The 20,789-nt window shown below is 42.5% G+C and overlaps 1 protein-coding gene across 1 annotated transcript in view; it reads left to right on the top strand.

The window, feature by feature from the left end:
* rrn3 (RRN3 homolog, RNA polymerase I transcription factor) overlaps positions 1-20,789 on the top strand; it is a 54,066-nt gene that overhangs the window by 8,478 nt on the left and 24,799 nt on the right. Inside the window, exons 4-12 of the mRNA XM_056287679.1 lie at positions 5,332-5,461; positions 7,338-7,397; positions 7,979-8,042; positions 8,230-8,299; positions 8,652-8,750; positions 9,224-9,319; positions 10,612-10,735; positions 10,815-10,945; positions 14,443-14,573. Coding sequence (XP_056143654.1) covers positions 5,332-5,461; positions 7,338-7,397; positions 7,979-8,042; positions 8,230-8,299; positions 8,652-8,750; positions 9,224-9,319; positions 10,612-10,735; positions 10,815-10,945; positions 14,443-14,573 — 905 coding nt within the window. The remainder of the gene's footprint in view (positions 1-5,331; positions 5,462-7,337; positions 7,398-7,978; positions 8,043-8,229; positions 8,300-8,651; positions 8,751-9,223; positions 9,320-10,611; positions 10,736-10,814; positions 10,946-14,442; positions 14,574-20,789) is intronic.

The raw sequence follows: 20,789 nt of genomic DNA, 5'->3' as shown, positions 1-20,789 counted from the left end.
TTAACCCAGCAGAAGTGGCTCCTGTACAGGCTCTAAAAGAAAGACACCCCAGCACAGTAAGAGAGGTCAGGCAGATGTTGGGCTTCTTTCTTACTATAGGTCATATATTCAAGAGTTTTCTCACATAACTAATCCCTTATGTGAACTATTATCGGTCCCACCCACTGCCCAGACTCCTACGAAAAGTGCCAGAAGAAGGAAAACAAAGAACGGGAAGCAAGGACAGCTACCCTCAGCAACACCAGTTCCATGGACTGAGAATCATCACCAGGTCATGTGCCATCTGGTGGACAATGTCTCCAGCCTGCTGATCCTTGGCTACCAAGACCTGACTGAACCGTTTGTCCTGCACACAGATGCTTCCCAGGCAGGACTCGCACAATTGCCCAGTTGCAATGCAGACGGTTTTCAGCCATTCATAGACTGTAGGGATGGCTAAAATGCTCTGGGCATTTTGAACGAGGGAATGGGACCAGAAAAAAATGCAGATTTTTTTCCCAGACTCTGGATTGTGGTTGCAAGAACCTCTAATAGTTTGCGGAGTTTGATCGATTGTTTATTCATAATGTCCTTCATGCCCACATGGATAATTAGAGTATAAGGTGAGGGGTGAGCACTGTAAACAGTTCAATCATGTCTACAACTTTGCCATCAGAGAGACAGTAAGTGATAGCACCTGGGAGTTCAACAGATCTGATGGTGGAGTCATCAATAATAAAGATTTCAGATAATCTGTCCCTACAACCCCCATTGTAGACAGAAAGCTTGGGAGAAAGAGACACTTGAATGTTGTCAGCCATATTGGTTGGGGCAGTGTCAGGAGCAGCAGATTTCAATCAACAGTTTCACCTGGCAAGACGCTGCTGCAGATGACGTCACACTGGCCACAGCTGCCTCCAGTGCTCAGTTGAGCGGGTGGGTTGGAGGCTCAGGGCCAGCTGGAGGGCACTCGAGATTGGAGACCGCAGGAGGAGAGAGACATCTGTGGCATTTCCCATGAGAAGCGGAGTCGTTGGGGCGTTTCAACGCTTCCTCCTCTTGCTGGAGTGGACTGGGGCAGGCAGCTCCACAGCAGACTGTGTATGAGTAGCTGTTAGCTCTGTTAGCTGATCAAGTGGAGTAAAGAAATTTGAGAGTGGGAGAAAATCATCCACGTCTGGAGAGAACAGAGGAAGAGAAATCCTTCTCCCCTTCCTCACAATGGACACCCAGGAGCGGGGTTGATTAGTGGATGGGCTGGGAGTGGGGCCTTCTGCCGGGCTCTCAGAGCTGCAGGGAGTGTTCAGCTGCAGCAGATCCATCCGGGATAGGAGCAGAGACTGCCGCTGGAGGACATCATCCAAAAGGCTCTTGATGGAGTGGAGCTCAGATTTCAGACTGGACAGTTCACACTCCTACGCTGGGTCGAGACATGCTTCGGGGAGAGAAATATGTCTCTAGCGTTGCCGTTGCTGGGTGCAGTGCAGCCCAGTTTGGACTGGCGTAAAAAGCATGTTGAGAGCAACAGCCCTCCCTGTTCTGATCAACAATGGGAACATGGTTGTATTTCCAAAAATCAGACAAAAATCTCAGCTAGGAAGTATAAATAAATAAAACCGCTGATTACAGCCACGGCAGAGTGCCGAGTCCATACAGTTCTTGCCACATACAGCGCAAGCACTACAGAGTTGGAGACTCCAGTGCGATCAATTCCATGCAACAACCAATGATTGGATAAAATCCAGAAGATAGTACAGGCAAACCAACAAGCAATTAAATTTTTTTTAAAAAAAAGTTGTTAAAAGTAGCATAAAATTGCAGCTATTGGTCACACCATATAAGGGACAATGAGGAGTTGAGCGCGCAGAGAAAAAAAACAGCTCGTGGGCAAAAGGTTGGGAAGACTGCCATCACAACAGCAACAAAACCTTTGTCCTTCCCACCCTACCCCATCCACATCCAAGCATACAGAGTTTAACCCATACAACTCTGCCTGATGTATTAAAGCAAAGTAGTGCTGAGGGATGGATAGGGAAGCATTGGTGTGTGAAAGAGAGAAGGAGTTGGGGGGGAGGGATCTTGGGAGAGACAGGTGTGAGTGGGGGTTCGATCACTGGGAGCCCCGGGGTGGGGTTGGGGTGTTGACGGGTGTGTAGGGGTTTTCTGAGATGAGGGAGGCTAGCTGGCTAGCTTGCTGGTCACCAAGGAGGACTTTCCCCTGTGGCAGGTCCTGTGGGGTGGGAATGTGATCCCTGGTCACCAAGTTGTTTTTGGGCCCTGCCACAGGTAGCTGCTTGTTTTTCATCTCAGCCTTGGCCATGTTGTAGTCACCTGAGTCAAAGTACTTTTGCCCTTTCTGTAGCCTCTTTATAAGGAAGTCAGAGCCTCCAGGCTTTTGGCCCAGGCTGGGGTACTTGGCCTCCTCAGCTTTTACTGGGTTAGCGTCCTTCCCCTGGGCATCTTGTTTTTTATCTTCGTAGTCCATCCGAGTCTCAGAGTCCAGGTTTTCTGAAGAAGACATGCGGGTTGAGTGGACAGATGGATACCCTGTATGTCAGAACACGCCAGGGAATGAATATGCGAAGCACTGCCCCTACACCAGTGGTAAATCTCTATATTAAGCTGTTTGACATTTCTTAAATCCAACAGAAATGTCTCAGATCCATTCCTCCTCTGTTCCTTGAAAATACATATTTCTCCAGTTTAGACCATTCTTTCCCCTTTATCATCCACAATGTGTTGTGCGTCGGAAAGGAACCAGTGCAGGGGTCCGACAGGGTCAGGCCCGTAGGCACGTTTCTTTATATTCAGGGAAGGGAAATGCAGGTTGTGTATGGTGCAACTAGAGTCCTGGATGTGGGGTGTGTAAAAGACTGTGTTTGTGTGCGGGGCGAGTGTGGTGCGTGTGTGCAGGAATGTAAATGACTGGAGGGTGTTTGTGCGTGTGCGTGCTGGTGATGCGCAAGTCCAGGAGTAGGGGTTCGGCGGGAGGCAGCGTGGGAGCACAAGGGAGGGGTCCGAGGAACACAAGGGACGCGAGGAAGACGGAGCCCGAGAAGCACCGGGGGTTCTGGGAGGACGGGAGAGAGAGACACGGAATTAGACTCAGGAACCATACATAGGAATTGCAGGAGAAAAACACAGCCAAAGTGTCTAGCGATCTACTGGGTAACTACCGTACTAGATGGCACAATGTGGCACCGATTGCACGTCAGCGTTTTCTCTTATAGCTGGCTGCAGATTGGCTTCAGGTCCGCTGATCTCCGATGAGCCTCTGGTGCGTGGCTGGGCTCTCAACGAGCGCGCTGATTGAACCCTGCCGGTAGACACAGGCGGAGACGCGCCTTGCGTCTGGACCACAACACAATGTTCAGTGCATCATTGAATGACGGCCAAAATCATTGTATATCGATATAACTGGGGCTGTAACTACTGAAGAGGTAAACTCAGAATTTAAAGTCTGTTTGTGGAACCAGGAGATGATGAGGACTTCAAACACAGTTATTGAATAATGCTTTACTAGAGATGTCTGCCATGTACAAATATTGCAAAAAACAGTATTGGAAGTTGAGAAGTAGTTCAGGAAATTTGTTTTTGTGTTTTTTTCCCCCATTTCATATCTACTCATATATTTTCGTAATGTGTGTGTGTGTGTGTGTGGTGTTAGTGTGTGTGTGTGTTAGTTAGTGTAGATAGCGGGACCGAAAACTAAAGCACTTATGATCCTAATTCTTTTTGGAGGTGGTAGGTTTTGTCTCAGAGAGTAAGGGAAAATCCCAGAAAATTAAAGTTATGCATAATTATGCATAAATATGCAAAATATGAATTTTTCTAAAAATGGCTAAAAACCACTTTTCTCGGCATTTCAGATGATTCTGAGCATCTTTGATTTTTTTCACCTATAACTTTCTGGGACTGAAATGTTTTGACATTATGCAAAATATATGCATTTTTGCAAAAATGCACTTATGATCCTAATTTTTTTTGGAGGTGGTAGGTATTGTTCCAGAGAGGACCAGAAAAATAGAAGAAAATTAAAATATAATTATAATAATTATGCATAATTATGCAAAATATGCATATTCTAAAAATGGCTAAACACCACTTTTCTCGGCATTTCAGATGATTCTGAGCATTTGGGGGGAGGGAGTTGGAGTGGGGGGGGGGTTTAGGGGCAGGGGGAAGGCGGTTAGCTGGCAGGATGAAGAGGAGGGAGATTTAGACGGGTGGATAACCAAACCGCTACACTGTAGCGGTGTTCTTCTAGTCACTCATATATTTTCGGAATGTGTGTGGTGTCAGTGTGTGTGTGTGTGTTAGTTAGTGTAGATAGCGGGACCGAAAACTAAAGCACTTATGATCCTAATTCTTTTTGGAGGTGGTAGGTATTGTTCCAGAGAGTACGGGAAAAATCCCAGAAAACTAAAATTATGCATAATTATGCATAATTATGCATAAATATGCAAGTATGCATTTTTCTAAAAATGGCTAAAAATCACTTTTCTCGGCATTTCAGATGATTCTGAGCATCTTTGATTTTTTTCGCCTATATAAAATTTTTTTTCTGGGACTTAGAAATGTTTTGGCATTATGTAAAATAAATGCATTTTTGCAAAAATGCACTTATGATCCTAATTTTTTTTGGAGGTGGTAGGTATTGTTCCAGAGAGGACCAGAAAAATAGCAGAAAATTAAAATAATTATAATAATTATGCATTTTCTAAAAATGGCTAAAAACCACTTTTCTCAGCATTTCAGATGATTCTGAGCATTTGGGGGGAGGGAGTTGGAGTGAGTGGGGGTTTAGGGGCAGGAGGAAGGCGGTTAGCTGGCAGGATGAAGAGGAGGGAGATTTAGACGGGTGGATAACCAAACCGCTACATTGTAGTGGGGTTCTTCTATATATATATGTGTGTGTGTGTGTGTGTGTGTGTGTGTGTGTATTTGCGCTTGTTTTCAGGGGGAGGACCCCTTGACAGTCCCCACCCCTCAAGTGTCATGGACTATTTTGCCCATGACTGATTTTAGCTGATGTCCACTCTATTTCTAAAAGTGCAGTGAGAACTCTTAATATTGTATTATACAATGCTTTGGTAGAACTCAGGTTACTTTTGTTGAAAACATTCATGCACTTTTTACCATACATTTGAGAAGCATGTGTATTGTGTTACTGTCTATGATCAGACATGGTGGGTCTCGTGTTTCATCCAATGCAAAATGTAGAAGAAGCTCTGCCCAAGTTAATGATGTTGTGCTATCTAAAAGGAGCCATATTGGGCCTTAATATGACTGCCATCCAGTATTGTGTATTCTTTAGTGCCATCCATAACAATATGGCTTTGTGTTCTCTAGAAGCTTCAGTGGTTGGGTCGGAGCCCGGCTGTGGTAGAGGAATACCTTGTCTTCCTCGGTAACCTGGTCTCAGCCCAGACTGTCTATCTCTGCGCCTGCCTCAAGATGGTGGTCTCCCATTTTATACCATGTAGGTACCCTTGGCCATAGCTGCTGTGCTGTCTCAGCCTTCATTGACAGATAGGTTCTCTCTGACCTCATATGTCTGTTGTGATACTTAATGTTCACGTGTTTTCTTCAAGTTAAGCTTTGCTTCTTTTGGTGTAGTATGATGTGAAGTTTGATGTTGAGTCTGTTTAAGACATGTTCAAGCAGATTTCAGAAGCATGTTTCAGATTTTTCATTGAGATTACTTGTACTGCTACTGCTGTATTGGGGACTGTTTGAAGCTACACCTAAATGACATACATTCATCCCCAACTAATTTAACATCAATTTCAGCTGCCATTTCCTATATGACAACCAGGAATGCAAAAATGTTTCTCATCCCTCATCACCTTGACATCTAGTGGTAAAATGTTGGCTGCAGGGCTAATGATTCATGCCTCATAGTGGATAAGTATACAGCTGCAGCAGAGTCACTGAAGCACCAAGTCTTAAAGTGAATAGTGATGCACTGTCCATAGCCTACGATACTGCACAAACAAATGCCTTTATAAAACAAGACATTTTACACTTACTCGTGCTTTTGTGGAGTTGCACAAAAGCATGATTACAAACATTGAATTACAAGCTCTTTTCACAGGAATGTGTGATTCCCATAATTACACAAATAATTTTGCCTGAATGAAATCATGAGTTAATTTGATATGAAAATATTTAATCGAGCAAAAACAGAACCGTGAATATTTTACTGTAATAGAAGATATAAGCAAGACACCAGTCTGTCATTTATCACTCCAAACCGGACCCAGTATTTGGCTTTGGGGTTTTTTACATTAAAAAAACAAAACAAAAATTTTGTATCGAACAAGGTCTAGGAGCATAGAATAGCAGTTTGCACCATTTATTTTAATGCCACCTGAGAGGAGTTGCTGATAGTTACACTGTACATCAGGAGGTATCACCAGCTGTCATGTAAGATGCCACTGTTGTCGTTGTTCCCATAATGACAGAATTCTTACCTGATTCATGCATTTTGATTCTGAAACACTAATTGCTGTATTGATGACCCATATGTCATGATTGAGCTCACACAACACTACCAACAATTAAGTAGATCTTGGCACAAGTTAAAAACAGATCTAATAAGGCCTGGCACAGGCTGGTCTCTTGTGCAACTCCCCCATTATCCGCTGGTGGTGAAGTTTTTGTTGTCCCACTAGTGACATTGCCATGTATATCAGTCACTCATGATATCAGTCACGCATATCAGTCACGCATGATAAAAATAGAATGTCTGTGGTGTCTGTGAAGTGCATCTGAACTAAAGAGTTAATCTCTCTCAATGAAATTACTTCAAATAGCTGTTTTTTCACTTTGGAAATTCTCGTTTGCCATATGTAATAGTGGACTAAGAAATCAACTTAGTCCCGTCCGGGTAGCATAGCGGTCTATTGCGTTGCCTACCAACACGGGGATCGCTGGTTCGAATTCCCGTGTTTCCGCCAGCTTGGTCAGGCGTCCCTACAGACACAATTGCCCGTGTCTGCAGGTGGGAAGCTGAATGTGGGTATGTGTCCTGGTCGCTGCACTAGCGCCTCCTCTGGTTGGTCAGGGCGCCTGTACAGGGGGGAGGGGGAACTGGTGGGAATAGCGTGATCCTCCCACGTGCTACACCCACCCTGGTGAAACTCCCCACTGTCAGGTGAAAAGAAGCGGCTGGCAACTCCACATGTATTGGAGGAGACGTGGTAGTCTGCAGCCCTCCCTGGATCAGCAGAGAGGGTGGAGCACCAACCGGGACGGCTCGTAAGTGTGGGGTAAATGGTTGGATACATTGGGGAGAAAAAAAGGGGGAAAAAAAAGAAGTGAGATGACAAGGAATAACCTGTTTTTCTTTCCAGCGAGAGTGAAGATCTGTGAAGGAGGAGTCAATATTTCAGATTCGGAGGACGATGAGGAAAGTAGGTTAAATCAATCAATTTGAAAGGAAGCTGACACAAGTCATTAACATTTTTTTCATTCGATACCATACTGCAACCCCTATTGATATTTACTAGTTTAAAGAAAGCCAAAATATCACACATAACTCCTTTCAAGTATGCTTTCTTAAGATTAAATAAGTTTAGAGGGGAGGGGAGGCATAGTTAAGAAATGGCTGGGTGCTCTTAGATTGGGGCAGGACTCAGACTCCTGGTACTGTTTCTACTTCTTGTAGACCTGAGATTTCTACATTTAAGATGCATTTTTACAATTGAGAGAAAATGACAAACCTGTGTTTATGTTGGGTAATGTAAAATCACTTAACAACGCCCTGGACAGGGATGGTGAATGAGAAACTGTCCTCTCTCCCTAAACAGCCATTGTCAAAGTGCCCTTTGGCACTTTTCCCATTCTGCTTCAGTGGAGCTGTTTGTTGGCCAGTTGCAGACTGTGGTTGAACTAGGCAGTTTGAGGCTGTGCATGTGTGAAAATGAATGAAAGCAGGACATTGCTGAAAAGACTAACTTTAAAGAAAAACAAACTCTTTCCTTCATTTGTTAAGACCTTACCAAGAATTTTGGCCGTTGTCACCAGGCATTGCAAGTCATCACCAGATACGTCCCTTCGTAAGTCAATACTTATTCTGCAAAAAAAAAAAAAATTGTTCTGCAAACCCTACACCATTGAGTCACATATATTCAACTTCTTGTAGGGTTTGCTGGCTAAAAGTATGGATTTGGCTGCGTATTGACTGCATATTATTTGTATTGTGCTGTTGGGTTAGATGGACTGTAAACTCTTCTCTCCTTTCAGTACCAGTCACTTCCTGATGCCCATTCTAAATGATAACTTCCCTTTTGTTCAGAAATCACCCATGACCTTGGTGAGTTCCACCTAAATGATTTCAAGCAAAATACACCAAACCGTATTTTAATCTGGCAGAGATTGTAACTTCATATACAGTCTTAGTTTATTGCTCTTGACTGTAACTTTAGCATATTTAAGTGTGTCCTAATCTCTCCCACTGGCATGAAATGCAAGTTTTATATTACTGTGCAAATATACCAAACATTGTTTGTGATCAATGCCCAAAGTTGTGTTTTCTTTTCACTGACAAAATAACAGAAAATCATAGAATTTTGAAGTTTGCATGGAATATCAATATCCTTAATAGATTATGTATGTCTGGGACATGGATTCACATTGGTAATATCTTTTTAATTTGCTGTGTGCAGGAGTGTTACGTTCATAATATCCTCAGAGTGACAGTATACATCCCCTCAATTCGACGGGATACTCTGGAGATCATCATTGGAAATATTCTCAAACTGGATGTGAGTGGTTTCACTTGGAAAAATCGTGTTTCATATGTTTCACATAACCATAGGCCAGGCAGGGGTGGGCAGTCTTATCCAGAAAGGGCCAGTGTGGATGAAGGTTTTTGTTCCAACCAAGCAGTTAGACACCTGATCCCAGTAATCAACCAGTAGAGTCTTTGCTGAGGAACTTGATTAGGAGACACAGGTGTGTAACTGCTTGGTTGGAACAAAGACCTTCACCCACACCAACCCTTTCTGGATAAGATTGCCCACCCCTGCCATAGGCCCTTAGTTTTTGTTTTTGTCATATAAATAGGACTGGTATGCAAAAAGGCATACAAAATATCAGATGTGGAAATGACCTCTGGTGGATTTGAGTGTGTTAGGTATGGTGGAAACATGTCAGTGTTCTGAGGACAGATCTTTCAATGGAAATATATTATGAAATGCGTTTCTGCTCCTGCCTATAAAAATGTTTCTATTACTAGGTGAGTGCACCACGACAAGAGATTGAGAAGATGGAGGAGGATGCAATACAGAACCAGAAGGAAGAAAAATGTGGCGAGGAGGGACTCTTTACTATGGTAACAAGTAAAACTGTCTGACTTTTTATGTATGCTCAATAATCCAGGTAAGGAAATCACAGAAAGTTGAATCAGTTCATCTGGACACAACATTTATTGAAAGAAACGTTTCATCACTCAGATCTAACTGACCTCTTCAGTCTCAACTGACTGCAGGTATCCCCACCCTCATAAACCACACAGTGGCATGTCGACTGAAAACATTGATTGGTTTCATATGCAAATTGCCGTGACCGTTAACTAGAGTTACAATGGCCATGTGTACTAGTCACAGAGGATTGGGGAATAGTTGCAATCACAGCATTATAAAATGGCGACAGGTGTATTCTTGGGCCTCCTCCTTGGTTCAGTGTGGTTATCCGGTTAAGTGCGGTTATCCTAACTGGGCATTTATCAAAGCCAGGAAGACGCCCAAACAGTGCACCAGCCGATCGAAGAGAGGAGAAGGACAACAGCTGCATAAACGTAAACCAGTGGTGATTCCATATGTGGCGAGAGTTTTGGGAACAGTTGAGATGCGTATTTTCCAAACATCACATCTCAGTTGCTTTCAAACCCCAATACCCCAAGGATCGGGTCTCCCAGCACAAACAGAGCAATATAGTATATGCTGTTAAATGTCAGGAGGATTGCCACGACTTGTACATCGGGGAAACCAAACAGATGCTGGCCAAGAGGATGGCACAATACAGGACAGCTAACACGTCAGGCCAGGACTCCGCAGTCTACACAATCTACAGGCCAGTGGCCACTCTTTCAAGGATGAGGATGTGCACATCCTTTATAGGGAGGAGCGCTGGTTTGAATGGGGAGTCAAAGAGGCCATCTATGTGAAGAGGGAATGACCATCACTAAAATGGGGGGGGGCTAAGAGTACATCTGTCGCCATCTTAAAATGCTGTGATTGCAGCCATTCTCCAAGCCTCTGAATAGTACATATGCCCCTTGTAATTCTAACTAATGGTCAAGGCAATTTGCATATGAAACCGAGCGTTGTTTTCAGTCATTATGCAACTGTATTGTTTATAAGGGTGGAGATACCTGCAGTCAGTTTAGAACGAAGAGGTCACTTAGATGAGTGATGAAATGTTTCTGTCAATAAACGTGTCCAGATGAACTGATTCGATTTTCTGTGATAAAACTGCCTGAGTACTCAGGAAAAATGTTTTGGTCTTAGTAAAGGCTAAAACATTTCATCTGTGTTCACCATGTCTTTCTCCCTCTGTCACCTTTTACACCTTCCTTCTGTGCTTTGCACACTGAATCCCTCCCCCTTTTTGTCTCTATCTCAGGATGAGGATGTGCCTGCAGAGAATACATCCACAAGTGATTCAATGGCCCACCCAATGGCAGAGAGGCTGGACATTCTCATGAACATACTTCTAATTTATATGAGGGACATCTGCTATGTCAATGGTGAGTTTCAAAGACACCAACATGCACACCATGCCCCCCAATACTGCTCTTTTTCACAAACTCTCTATCTCTCTCACAGGTTCTGTGGATGTGGAGAAGACCAAGGAACTGTACAAAGATCTGATGGGTGTATTCGACAAGCTTATCCTCCCTACACATGCCTCCTGTCATGTCCAGTTCACAGTTTTCTTTCTCTGCAGCTTCAAATCGGTCAGTGCTCTCTACACTGTGTGGGTGTGGAGGGTAGGTTTTACTGATGTTTGTGTGATATCAAAAAGATTATTTTGAAAGTCCTATCAGAGCAAATTTTGCACTCACAAATGATTTAACAGTATGGAAATGGACAGAGCGTACAAAATAATCCAGCTTCCTTGTGATTCTTGACTTCTTTTTTTTTTGGATTTTCACCCCTTTTTCTCCCCAATTGTACTTGGCCAATTACTCCACTCTTCCAAGCCATCCCAGTCACTGCTCCACCCCCTCTGCCAATCCGGGGAGGGCTGCAGACTCCTCCGATACATGTGGAGTCGCCAGCCGCTTCTTTCACCTGAGAGTGAGGAGTTTCACCAGGGGGACATAGCACGTGGGAGGATCAGGCTATTCCCCCCAGTTCCCCCTCCCCCCGAACAGGTGCCCCAACCGACCAGAGGAGGTGCTATTGCAGTGACCAGATCACATACCCACATCCGGCTGCCCACCCACAGACACAGCCAATTGTGTTTATAGGGATGCCCAACCAAGCTGGAGGTAACACAAGGATTCGAACCAGCGATTCCTGTGTTGGCAGGCAACGGAATAGACCGCCACGCCAACCAGTTGCCCCATGATTCTTGACTTCTGACTGTTTGTGGCAGATAGGTTGAGCAGTTCTACACAGAAGTGATGTGGTCAGAGAGTCAGGAGGTATTGTTCTGTATCTCTTGAACCACATTTGTGCCTCACTGCCTGGGGATCAAAATCTGACAGAATTTTCTCCCTTATGTCTCAACCTACTCAATCTACCAACTCTACTTTCCACACGTCAAAATGCATCTAGTAGGAGCATCTGGGTAGCCAATAAAAGGAAAAAAAAAGTTTGTTTAGTCAGTGTCCAGGTAGTGTGATGTTGTTTTGCAAAGATCTTAGCTGAGGTGTACTCCTTTCCCTGGACACACGATGGAGTAAAAGCTCAAAAGTCACACCCTCCATGCGCTGGCCTGCACTCTGCTCCACAAGGCTCACGAGTTTGGGCTCTGGCTTGCCATCTTGTTTCAGAATCCACTTTTGCACAAGGGTATCAAAAAACCAACCTGCATACAGCAGTTATTTTTTTAAATTAACATCTTGTTTTTTTAAATTAGATTCTGTATCTCTACACTGTATAATACTTTTTTTTCTCTGTCTATGAAAATATGAATTCAATGACACAATAACACCACACATAAAGTTGTGTAGATGAATTAACACCATACATAAAGCTGTGTAGATGAATTAACTAAATAACAATAGCACAATGCACAAAACTGTGTAGATGAATTAACTCCAAGTAGCTTAGCATTTAGCTTATGGCTTTCAATACAACACAGCAACATTAGTTACTGTATTTTCAAGAATAAATCATAAAATCAAAACAGTAAATCCAACACACACATTCAGTTGGTCTCCGATTGGTTTTGAGAGTCTCTAACATACATAACAAAGATGCATAATGTTGCACATAACCACAAAATAAATATACCACAGAGTGAAGCTAGCGAGCATAATAAGATAAGCGAAGCTATTATCAACGTGACTCCGTGTTAAACTCACTGGGGCTTTGTTTGGTAAAATACAAAGAGAGAGATGACGCTTGCCGGTCAAACTTTGGTTCTCAAGAGTAGGAGTCTTCTTAGTTTAAAATCCAAAAGACTACTTGTTCATGAGCAACTTTACAGAAAGCTATAAGCTTAATAAAGATTTCACCACGGAGATATCTCTGCTCTGGTCTGCATAAATCAAGGGGAAAAAAGAGTGATGTGCAGCTAGTATGCACATTCTACTGGTGAGAACGGGGAACTACACTGGAGTTAACACCATGTAGTTACACAGACTCACTGTCTTGCGCAAATCACGGGGGTTATACTGGCTTTATGTGGAGGTTATAGAGAAGTTTGGTGCATCTACTGCATGATACTTTGACCATGACACCGTTGTTTGAACTTCTTCTTTACTCTTCCAAAGCAGAGCCTGCATACCTATCACCCTTTCCTTAGTCAGGAATAACCTTACAATAGAGTTGTTACATTCTCTGTACTACTACGACTATTACTACTTTTGGCTGCTCCTGTTAGGGGTCGCCACAGCGGATCATCCGTTTCCATCTCTTCCTGTCCTCTGCATCTTCCTCTGTCACAGCTGCCTGCACCCAGCCACCTGCATGTCCTTCCTCACCACATCCATAAACCTCCTCTTTGGCCTTCCTCTTTTCCTCTTCCCTGGCAGCTCCATATTCAGCATCTTTCTCTCAATATACCCAGCATCTCTCCTCCTCCACTCATGTCCAAACCATTTCAAGCTTACCTCTCTTGCTTTGTCTCCAAATTGTCCAGCCTGATCTGTTCCCTCATTCCTAATCTTGTCCTTCTTTGTCACTCCCAATGAAAATCTTAGCATCTTCAACTCTGCCACCTCCAGCTCCACCTCCTGTCTTTTCATCTCACTACCATCTTGTAAACCTTCCCTTTCACTCTTGCTGGTGCCCTTCTGTCGCAAATCACTCCTGAAACTCTTTTCAACCCACTCCACCCTGCCTGCACTCTCTTCTTCACCTCTCTTCTGCACTCCCCGTTACTTTGAACAGTTGACCCCAAGTATTTAAACTCATCCACCTTCATCACCTGTATTGGCATCCTCACCATTATGCTGTCCTCTCTCTCATTCATGCATGTGTTTTGTCTTGCTCCTACTCACTTTCATTCCTCTTCTCTCCAGTGCATACCTCCATCTCTTCACTCCACTCCTCAGGCATCCTCTCATTTTCCAAGATTGTGTTAAAAATCTAGTTAAAAACTCCCCTGCCATCTCTCCTAAACACCTCCATGCCTCCACAGGTGTGTCATCTGGACCAGCTGCTTTTCCACTCTTCATCCTCTTCATAGCTGCCCTCACTTCCTCCTTGCTGATCCACTGCACTTCCTGATTCACTATCCCCACATCATCCAACTTTCTCACTCTCTTTTCCTTCCTTCATTCATCAGCCACTCCAAGTACTCCTTCCACCTTCTCAGCACACTCTGCTCACTTGTCAGCACATTTCCATCTCTATCCTTGATCACCCTAACCTGCTGCACATCCTTCCCAGCTCGGTCCCTCTTTCTAGCCAATCTGTACAAGTCCTTTTCTCCTTCTTTTTTGTATAATCTCTCATACAACTCACCATACCCCTTTTCCTTTGCCTTCACCATCTCTCTCTTTGCTTTACGCTTCCTCTCATTGTACTCCTGTCTACTTTCGTCATCTCTCTGACTATCCCACGTCTTCTCTACCAACCTCTTCCTCTGTATACGTTGCTGTACTTCCTCATAAGTTGTTACATTCTCCATAAAGTACATTCTGTTGGATGTGAAGTGAACTGTCCTCTCTGTTATTTAATCTGGTTTTCCATATTTACTACTGTCAAGGTTAGTTGTTGCTAAAGTTGATAAGACTTTAATGTTTCTCTCTCCTCTCCCTTTGTTCTCCTCTCTCAGGCCCTAGCAGAGGCTTTTCTGCAACACCTATGGAAAATACTTCAGAGTCCCTCTCAACCCGCTGTCCTGCGCCAGGCTGCTGGTGGCTACATGGGTAGTTTCCTGGCACGTGCCAACTTCGTGCCTGTGGCGTGAGTTGCATTGGCATCGCCTTGCTTTTAGATTTTAATGTTGCTTGCTTTTTAGATTTAATGTGTATAAGGATTATCCCATGTCCCAGTACCAAGTCTGAAGTGTCAAGAGAGATGTTTTGACTTCACATAAATCTGCTTGTAAGCACTTCAACTCAGATTAATTTACTGCTTAATTCATCATTAAGGCCCCATTTAGACTGCAGGCAACTCCGATTTGTTTCTCAAATCTGATCTTTAGGACTGACTGTCCAGACTGTTATTTGCAAGTGATCAGATCAAATTTGGCTTTGTTCAGACTGCAGCCACGTCGTCGACTGATCTGCATTGGTTGCTGTGCTAACAACGTAGGCATGGGTACGTTGCACGTGTGTTGCGTGACATGATATGCTGGTGACTTCTGTGCAGACAGACAACAACAAAACACCATGGAGATATGTGATCTCACCCTTCAGGCACTGTCAAGTCATGGTGCAGAAATCCTCTGTTGCATCAGACAATATAAGCGACGGAGGAGGCTGGTATATACCACAATGTTCCATGCTGCAGTCACGGCAGGCTTCGCTAGGCAGCGCGAGGTGTGGTGCAACCCGAAAAGTGTTGACTGATGGAAAAATGTAGTCCTTGGGACATTTTACAATGACAAGTGGCTTGCCAACTTCATAATGCGCCGGGGAACATTTGATATGATCTGTGACCATGTACAACCCAGTCTTGTACGACAAAACACACAGCTCAGGCGGGCAATATGTGTGGAGAAGTGGGTCGCAGTTGCCCTGTGTTGGCTAGCCACCGGGTAAGGATACCGAACCATTGCACATCTGTTTGGGATGGAAAAAGCGACTGTGCATGATTGAAATCTCTCACAGTCACTTTTCCCATCTTTGGGGTAGGAAAAGTGACTGTGTGCCTCATCCTTGACTTCATCGTCGCTGTTAGCAGAGCTGTCGATGACAGCCAACGGATGAACACTTGGCCTGTCCCAGAGGATTTCATCCAGTAAATCATAAAATGGGCAACTGGTTCGCCCAGCCCTGCTTTTGTTGTTCGCATCTTTGGTCTTCTTATATTTTGACTTTAAACTTTTTACTTTCCGTTGACACTGCAGCCATGTCCTCCTGAATTCCCTTTCTAGCATGCTGCGAGATATGTCTTCAAATACGGCCTTGTTCCTGTACATGCCGTCAAGCTTTGCCTGGACTGTGGCATTCCCCCCAAAGCGCTATGAGACAGTTCGCTTCTTCATCTTTCCAGGGACTATTATTCTTAATTTTTTAGGTCATCTTCCTTCTTGCTGCATGTGGGTTTGAACTTCCGTGCTCAGAATCTGACGTTAACATGTTTTGTATTGTGTTGTGTTGCGAGTGACGGAATGGACAGTTTGAAATCCGATTTGAGTGGCTAGAGCGTCCAGACTGAGACACATCTTTAGAAATCCGATGCGAATCAGATATGAAACCACCTCCGAATGTGGCTGAAATCTGATTTGCAAAGATCAGATTCCAATGTGTTTTTTGCTGTTCAGACTACATAAGAGAAATCAGATTCAAATCTGGATTTGCCAAAAATCGGATTTGGGCTGGCAGTCTAAACAGGGTGTAAGTAGTGTGAATGCTGATTCAGCATTCTATTGTTATTCTGTTCTTATTCTTCTTCCGTACATTTTTCGGTGTCTAACTACGTCTGCATACTTTTTGCTACAGAAACCATTCAAATATCAAAACGTTCAGCTTTTTTGGGACATTTCTGCTTACATTCAACTTTTTTCTGCTATGTATACTTTTTAAAATATTATTATGACATTTTTTTCTCACTGAAATGAATGGAGAGAATGTTTAAATCCTCAAAAACCTTCTGCTCTTTGAAATGTAACTACGTTGGCATACTTTCAGCTAGAAATTTTAAACAGTTTTAAATTTAAACTTAACTTAAATTTAAACTTTAAACAAGTCACAAGACTTTCTGCTATGAAGCTTAAATTCAGATTTTTGATATCTTTTATAGTTTTTGATTCATCGCAGTTTAAGTTTTATGCTTTTTTCCTGACAGTTTTTTTTAACTTAGTTTTTATTTCAATTTCAACAACTTATACAACAAAATTCCCAAATTTTCCTGCTGTTTTTTTCCATTTTTTCAGCTGTGCCTATATGGTTTACAGATAATTTAACAAAAGGGAATTAAAAAAAAAAAGGAAAAAAAAACAAATAAATAAATTAAAAACACAAAAAAAGCACGCTTTACTTCAGCTTGAAGTGTTAGTTGTGATGGCGGTATAAGTTAAAGACATGAATAATTAAAAAAAGGAAAGGAGGGGTCAGGATCAGGGAGGGGAGGTGTGTATGAATGTGTGTAGTGGTATGGGTACGTGTACAGTGCTTCCGGAAATTATTCGCACCCCTTCACTTTCCCCACATTTTGTTATGTTACAGCCTTATTCCCAAATCGATTAAATTCCTTTTTTTTCTCATCAATCTACATACAATACCCCATAATGACAAAGTGAAAAAGGTTTTGTAGAAATTTTTGGATGATCAGGGGAAACAGGATGAACCTGAGCTCAATTTTGAGTGTCATAGCAAAGGGTGTGAATACTTATGTACATGCAATATTTCAGTTTTTTATTTTTAATAAATTTGCAAAAATTTCTACAAAACCTTTTTCACTTTGTCATTATGGGGTATTGTGTGTAGATTGATGAGAAAAAAAGGAATTTAATCCATTTTGGAATAAGGCTGTAACATAACAAAATGTGGGGATAGTGAAGGGGTGTGAATACTTTCCGGATGCACTGTATATGCATAGACAGATAAGTTGAATTGAGAAGATAGAGATGTATGTGTGATACAGAATGTATACAAGTGTCTAAAACACTTCACTGTCTCAATATAGCCATGGCCGGGCTCCACCTTTTGATAAATATATCTTTCTGAAGACTCAAACAGTGTTATTTGTTCCATCTGATATATTTCCCATACTTTCTCAATCCATAAATTGTATGTTGGGGGGGGTCAGATTTTAACCACTTAATTGTGATGCATTTAATTGCTGCTGTTAGTAATATTTGTAAAGCGTATTTTTTTAGCTCTTCCATCAATCCCTTCCAGCATTAATCCCAGTAATGCCATTTTTGGATCTTTTGTGAAGTTTTGGTGGAATACTTCTTTAAGTGCCTCAAACACCTCTTCCCAAAACGTTCTTAATTTAGGGCATGTCCAAAATATGTGGGTATGGTTGCCAGTTTGTGTTCCACAATTTCTCCAGCATTTATCTGAGTGTGTTGGGCCCATTTTAGCCACTATTTCTGGTGCCTGAAAGAATCTCACAGTTATCTTCCATTTGAATTCCCTCCATGTATTTGAATTGGTTACTAGATTTGCTTCAGTACATATTTCTTCCCACATGTCCTGTGGTATATCTGTATTCATTTCAGTTTCCCATCTTCCTTTTATCTGCAGTGTATTATTCATATTCAGGCCTAAAAATATTTGGTAAACATGACTTATGACTTTCTTATCCCCGATCCCTGTTTGTAATTTTATCAAGAACTCTTCAATTACAGTGGGCACCAATCCGCGATCCCACTCTTTATGTTTTGTTAAAAAGTCCCTTAATTGTAAATACCTGAAAAAATCTGTGTTAGGAAGCATAAATTCCTCTCTTAGCTGTTCAAATGATTTAAGGATGCCATCCTTATGAAGTTGGTGTAGATTACTGAGTCCATGTTCTGACCATTTTCTAAAAACTGCATCTATGTGAGAGGGTACAAAATCCTTGAAAATCTGATACTAGTTAGTGCAGAAATTACTTTAGGCAGTCCAAATGACAGTTTTATTTTCCTCCAGATTTTTAGTGTAACTCTAGTCCATTCACCCATTTGAGTTTCTTTTAAGGGGACATCTAGGAAAGGCAAGGTCTGTAGGGGCTTCACACACAAGCTTTTTTCTATGTTAAGCCAACGAGTACATGTAAGATTCTGAATCCATATTGTTAAAGGTTTTAACTGTGCAGCCCAAAAATAATATCTTAGATTCGGGAGTTTGAGCCCTCCATGTGGTTTTGATAGCTGTAATGATTTTAGTCTAATTCTTGGTCGTTTTCCTTGCCATATAAATTTTGAAATGAGTCTGTCTAATTTATCAAATATAGATTTAGGAATATTAATAGGTATCATCTGAAATTGATAGAGAAGCTTAGGTCGCACATTCATGCGTATACTCTCAATACGGCCTAACAGAGATTGGGAAAGTGTTGACCACCGGTCCAAATCCTTACTGATATTATGAATTATGCGTTTGTAATTTGCATCATATAGCTTTCCTAGCGATGGGGGGATTTGAATGCCGATATATTTAATGCTATCTTTAGGCCATTTAAACCCACTCTGGAGTTTGACCGCTTGGGGCATTCTACCACTATTATCCATTGCCATTGTTTTTTCCACATTTACTTTATAGCCCAAAAAGTACCCATATGTACGTAGAAATAAGATCCTTTTAAGTGTGGGATTGTTGTTGTAGGTTCGGCTATATATAAAAGCACATCATCTGCATATAAGGATAATTTGTATTCTTCATTTAATAATAATAATAAATTAAAATTATGTAGCGTGTCAGTCCCTTTATGTTATTGTCATCTCTGTTAGCTGTGCTAGTGGTTCAATACTAATATCGAACAGTAGGGGTGATAGAGAGCTGCCCTGTCTGCAGCCATGTTCTAGGGCAAATCGGTTTGATAGAGCCCCATTTACTTTAACAGCAGCTTGTGGATTAGAATATAGTGTTTGTATCCACTTTATGAAATTAGGGCCAAATTGGAATCATTTCAGTGTTTGAAGCAAGTATTGCCAGGAGACTTGATCGAATGCCTTCTGGGCATCGAAGGATAATATCATTGCTTCCTCCTCCTTGCCTTTCGGATGAGTAATTAAATTTAATAGTCTTCTGATATTGTCCCCATAGTATCTTCCTGTGATAAACCCGGTCTGATCAGGATGAATAATTTCTGTGATAATTTTATTGACGTGTCTCAATAGAAAAACTGTTAGTATACGCAGGTCTCCCTTCAGTAGGGAAATAGGCATATACAGTGCATCTGGAAAGTATACACACCCCTTCACTTTCCCCACATTTTGTTATGTTATAGCCTTATTCCTAAATGGATTAAATTCCTTTTTTTTTACCATCAATCTATATACAATACCCCATAAGGACAAAGTGAAAAAGGTTTTGCAGAATTTTTTTCAAATTTATTAAAAATAAAAAACTGAAATATTGCATGCACATAAGTATTCACACCCTTTACTCAGTACTTGGTTGAGGCGCCCTTGGCAGTGATTACAGCCTCAAGTCTTTTTGGGTATGAAGCTACAAGCTTGGCACACCTATATTTGGGGTATTTCTCCCATTCTTCTCTGCAGATCCTCTCGAGCTCTGTAAGGTTAGGTGTGGAGCGTCGCTGCACAGCTATTTTCAGGTCTTTCCAGAGATGTTCAATGGGGTTCAAGTCTGGGCTCTGGCTGGGCCACTCAAGGACATTCACAGACTTGTCCTGAAGCTACTCGTTCATTGTCTTGGCTGTGTGCTTTGGGTCGTTGTCGTGTTGAAAGGTAAACCTTCGCCCCAGTCTGAGGTCCTGAGCGCTCTGGAGCAGGTTTTCATCAAGGATCTCTCTGTACTTTGCTCCATTCATCTTTCCCTCGATCCTGACTAGTCTCCCAGTTCCTGCCGCTGAAAAACATCCCCACAGCATGATGCTGCCACCATCATGTTTCACTGTAGGGATGGTATTAGCAAGGTGATGAGAGGTGCCTGGTTTCCTCCAGACGTGACGTTTGGCATGCAGACCAAAGAGTTCAATCTTGGTTTCATCAGACCAGAGAATCTTGTTTCTCATGGTCTGAGAGTCCTTTAGGTGCTTTCTGGCAAACTCCAAGCGGGCTGTCATGTGCCTTTTACTGAGCAGAGGCTTCCGTCTGGCCACTCTACCATAAAGGCCTGATTGGTGGAGTGCTGCAGAGATGGTTGTCCTTCTGGAAGGTTCTCCCATCTCCACAGAGGAACGCTGGAGCTCTGTCAGAGTGACCATCGGGTTCTTGGTCACCTCCCTGACCAAGGCCCTTCTCCCCCGATTGCTCAGTTTGGCTGTGCGGCCAGCTTTAGGAAGAGTCCTGGTGGATCCAAACTTCTTCCATTTACGAATGATGGAGACCACTGTGCT

The sequence above is a fragment of the Lampris incognitus genome, chromosome 10 (genome assembly GCF_029633865.1).
Source record: "Lampris incognitus isolate fLamInc1 chromosome 10, fLamInc1.hap2, whole genome shotgun sequence".
Lineage (NCBI taxonomy): Eukaryota > Metazoa > Chordata > Actinopteri > Lampriformes > Lampridae > Lampris > Lampris incognitus.
This window is presented reverse-complemented; position numbering and strand designations above follow the sequence as displayed.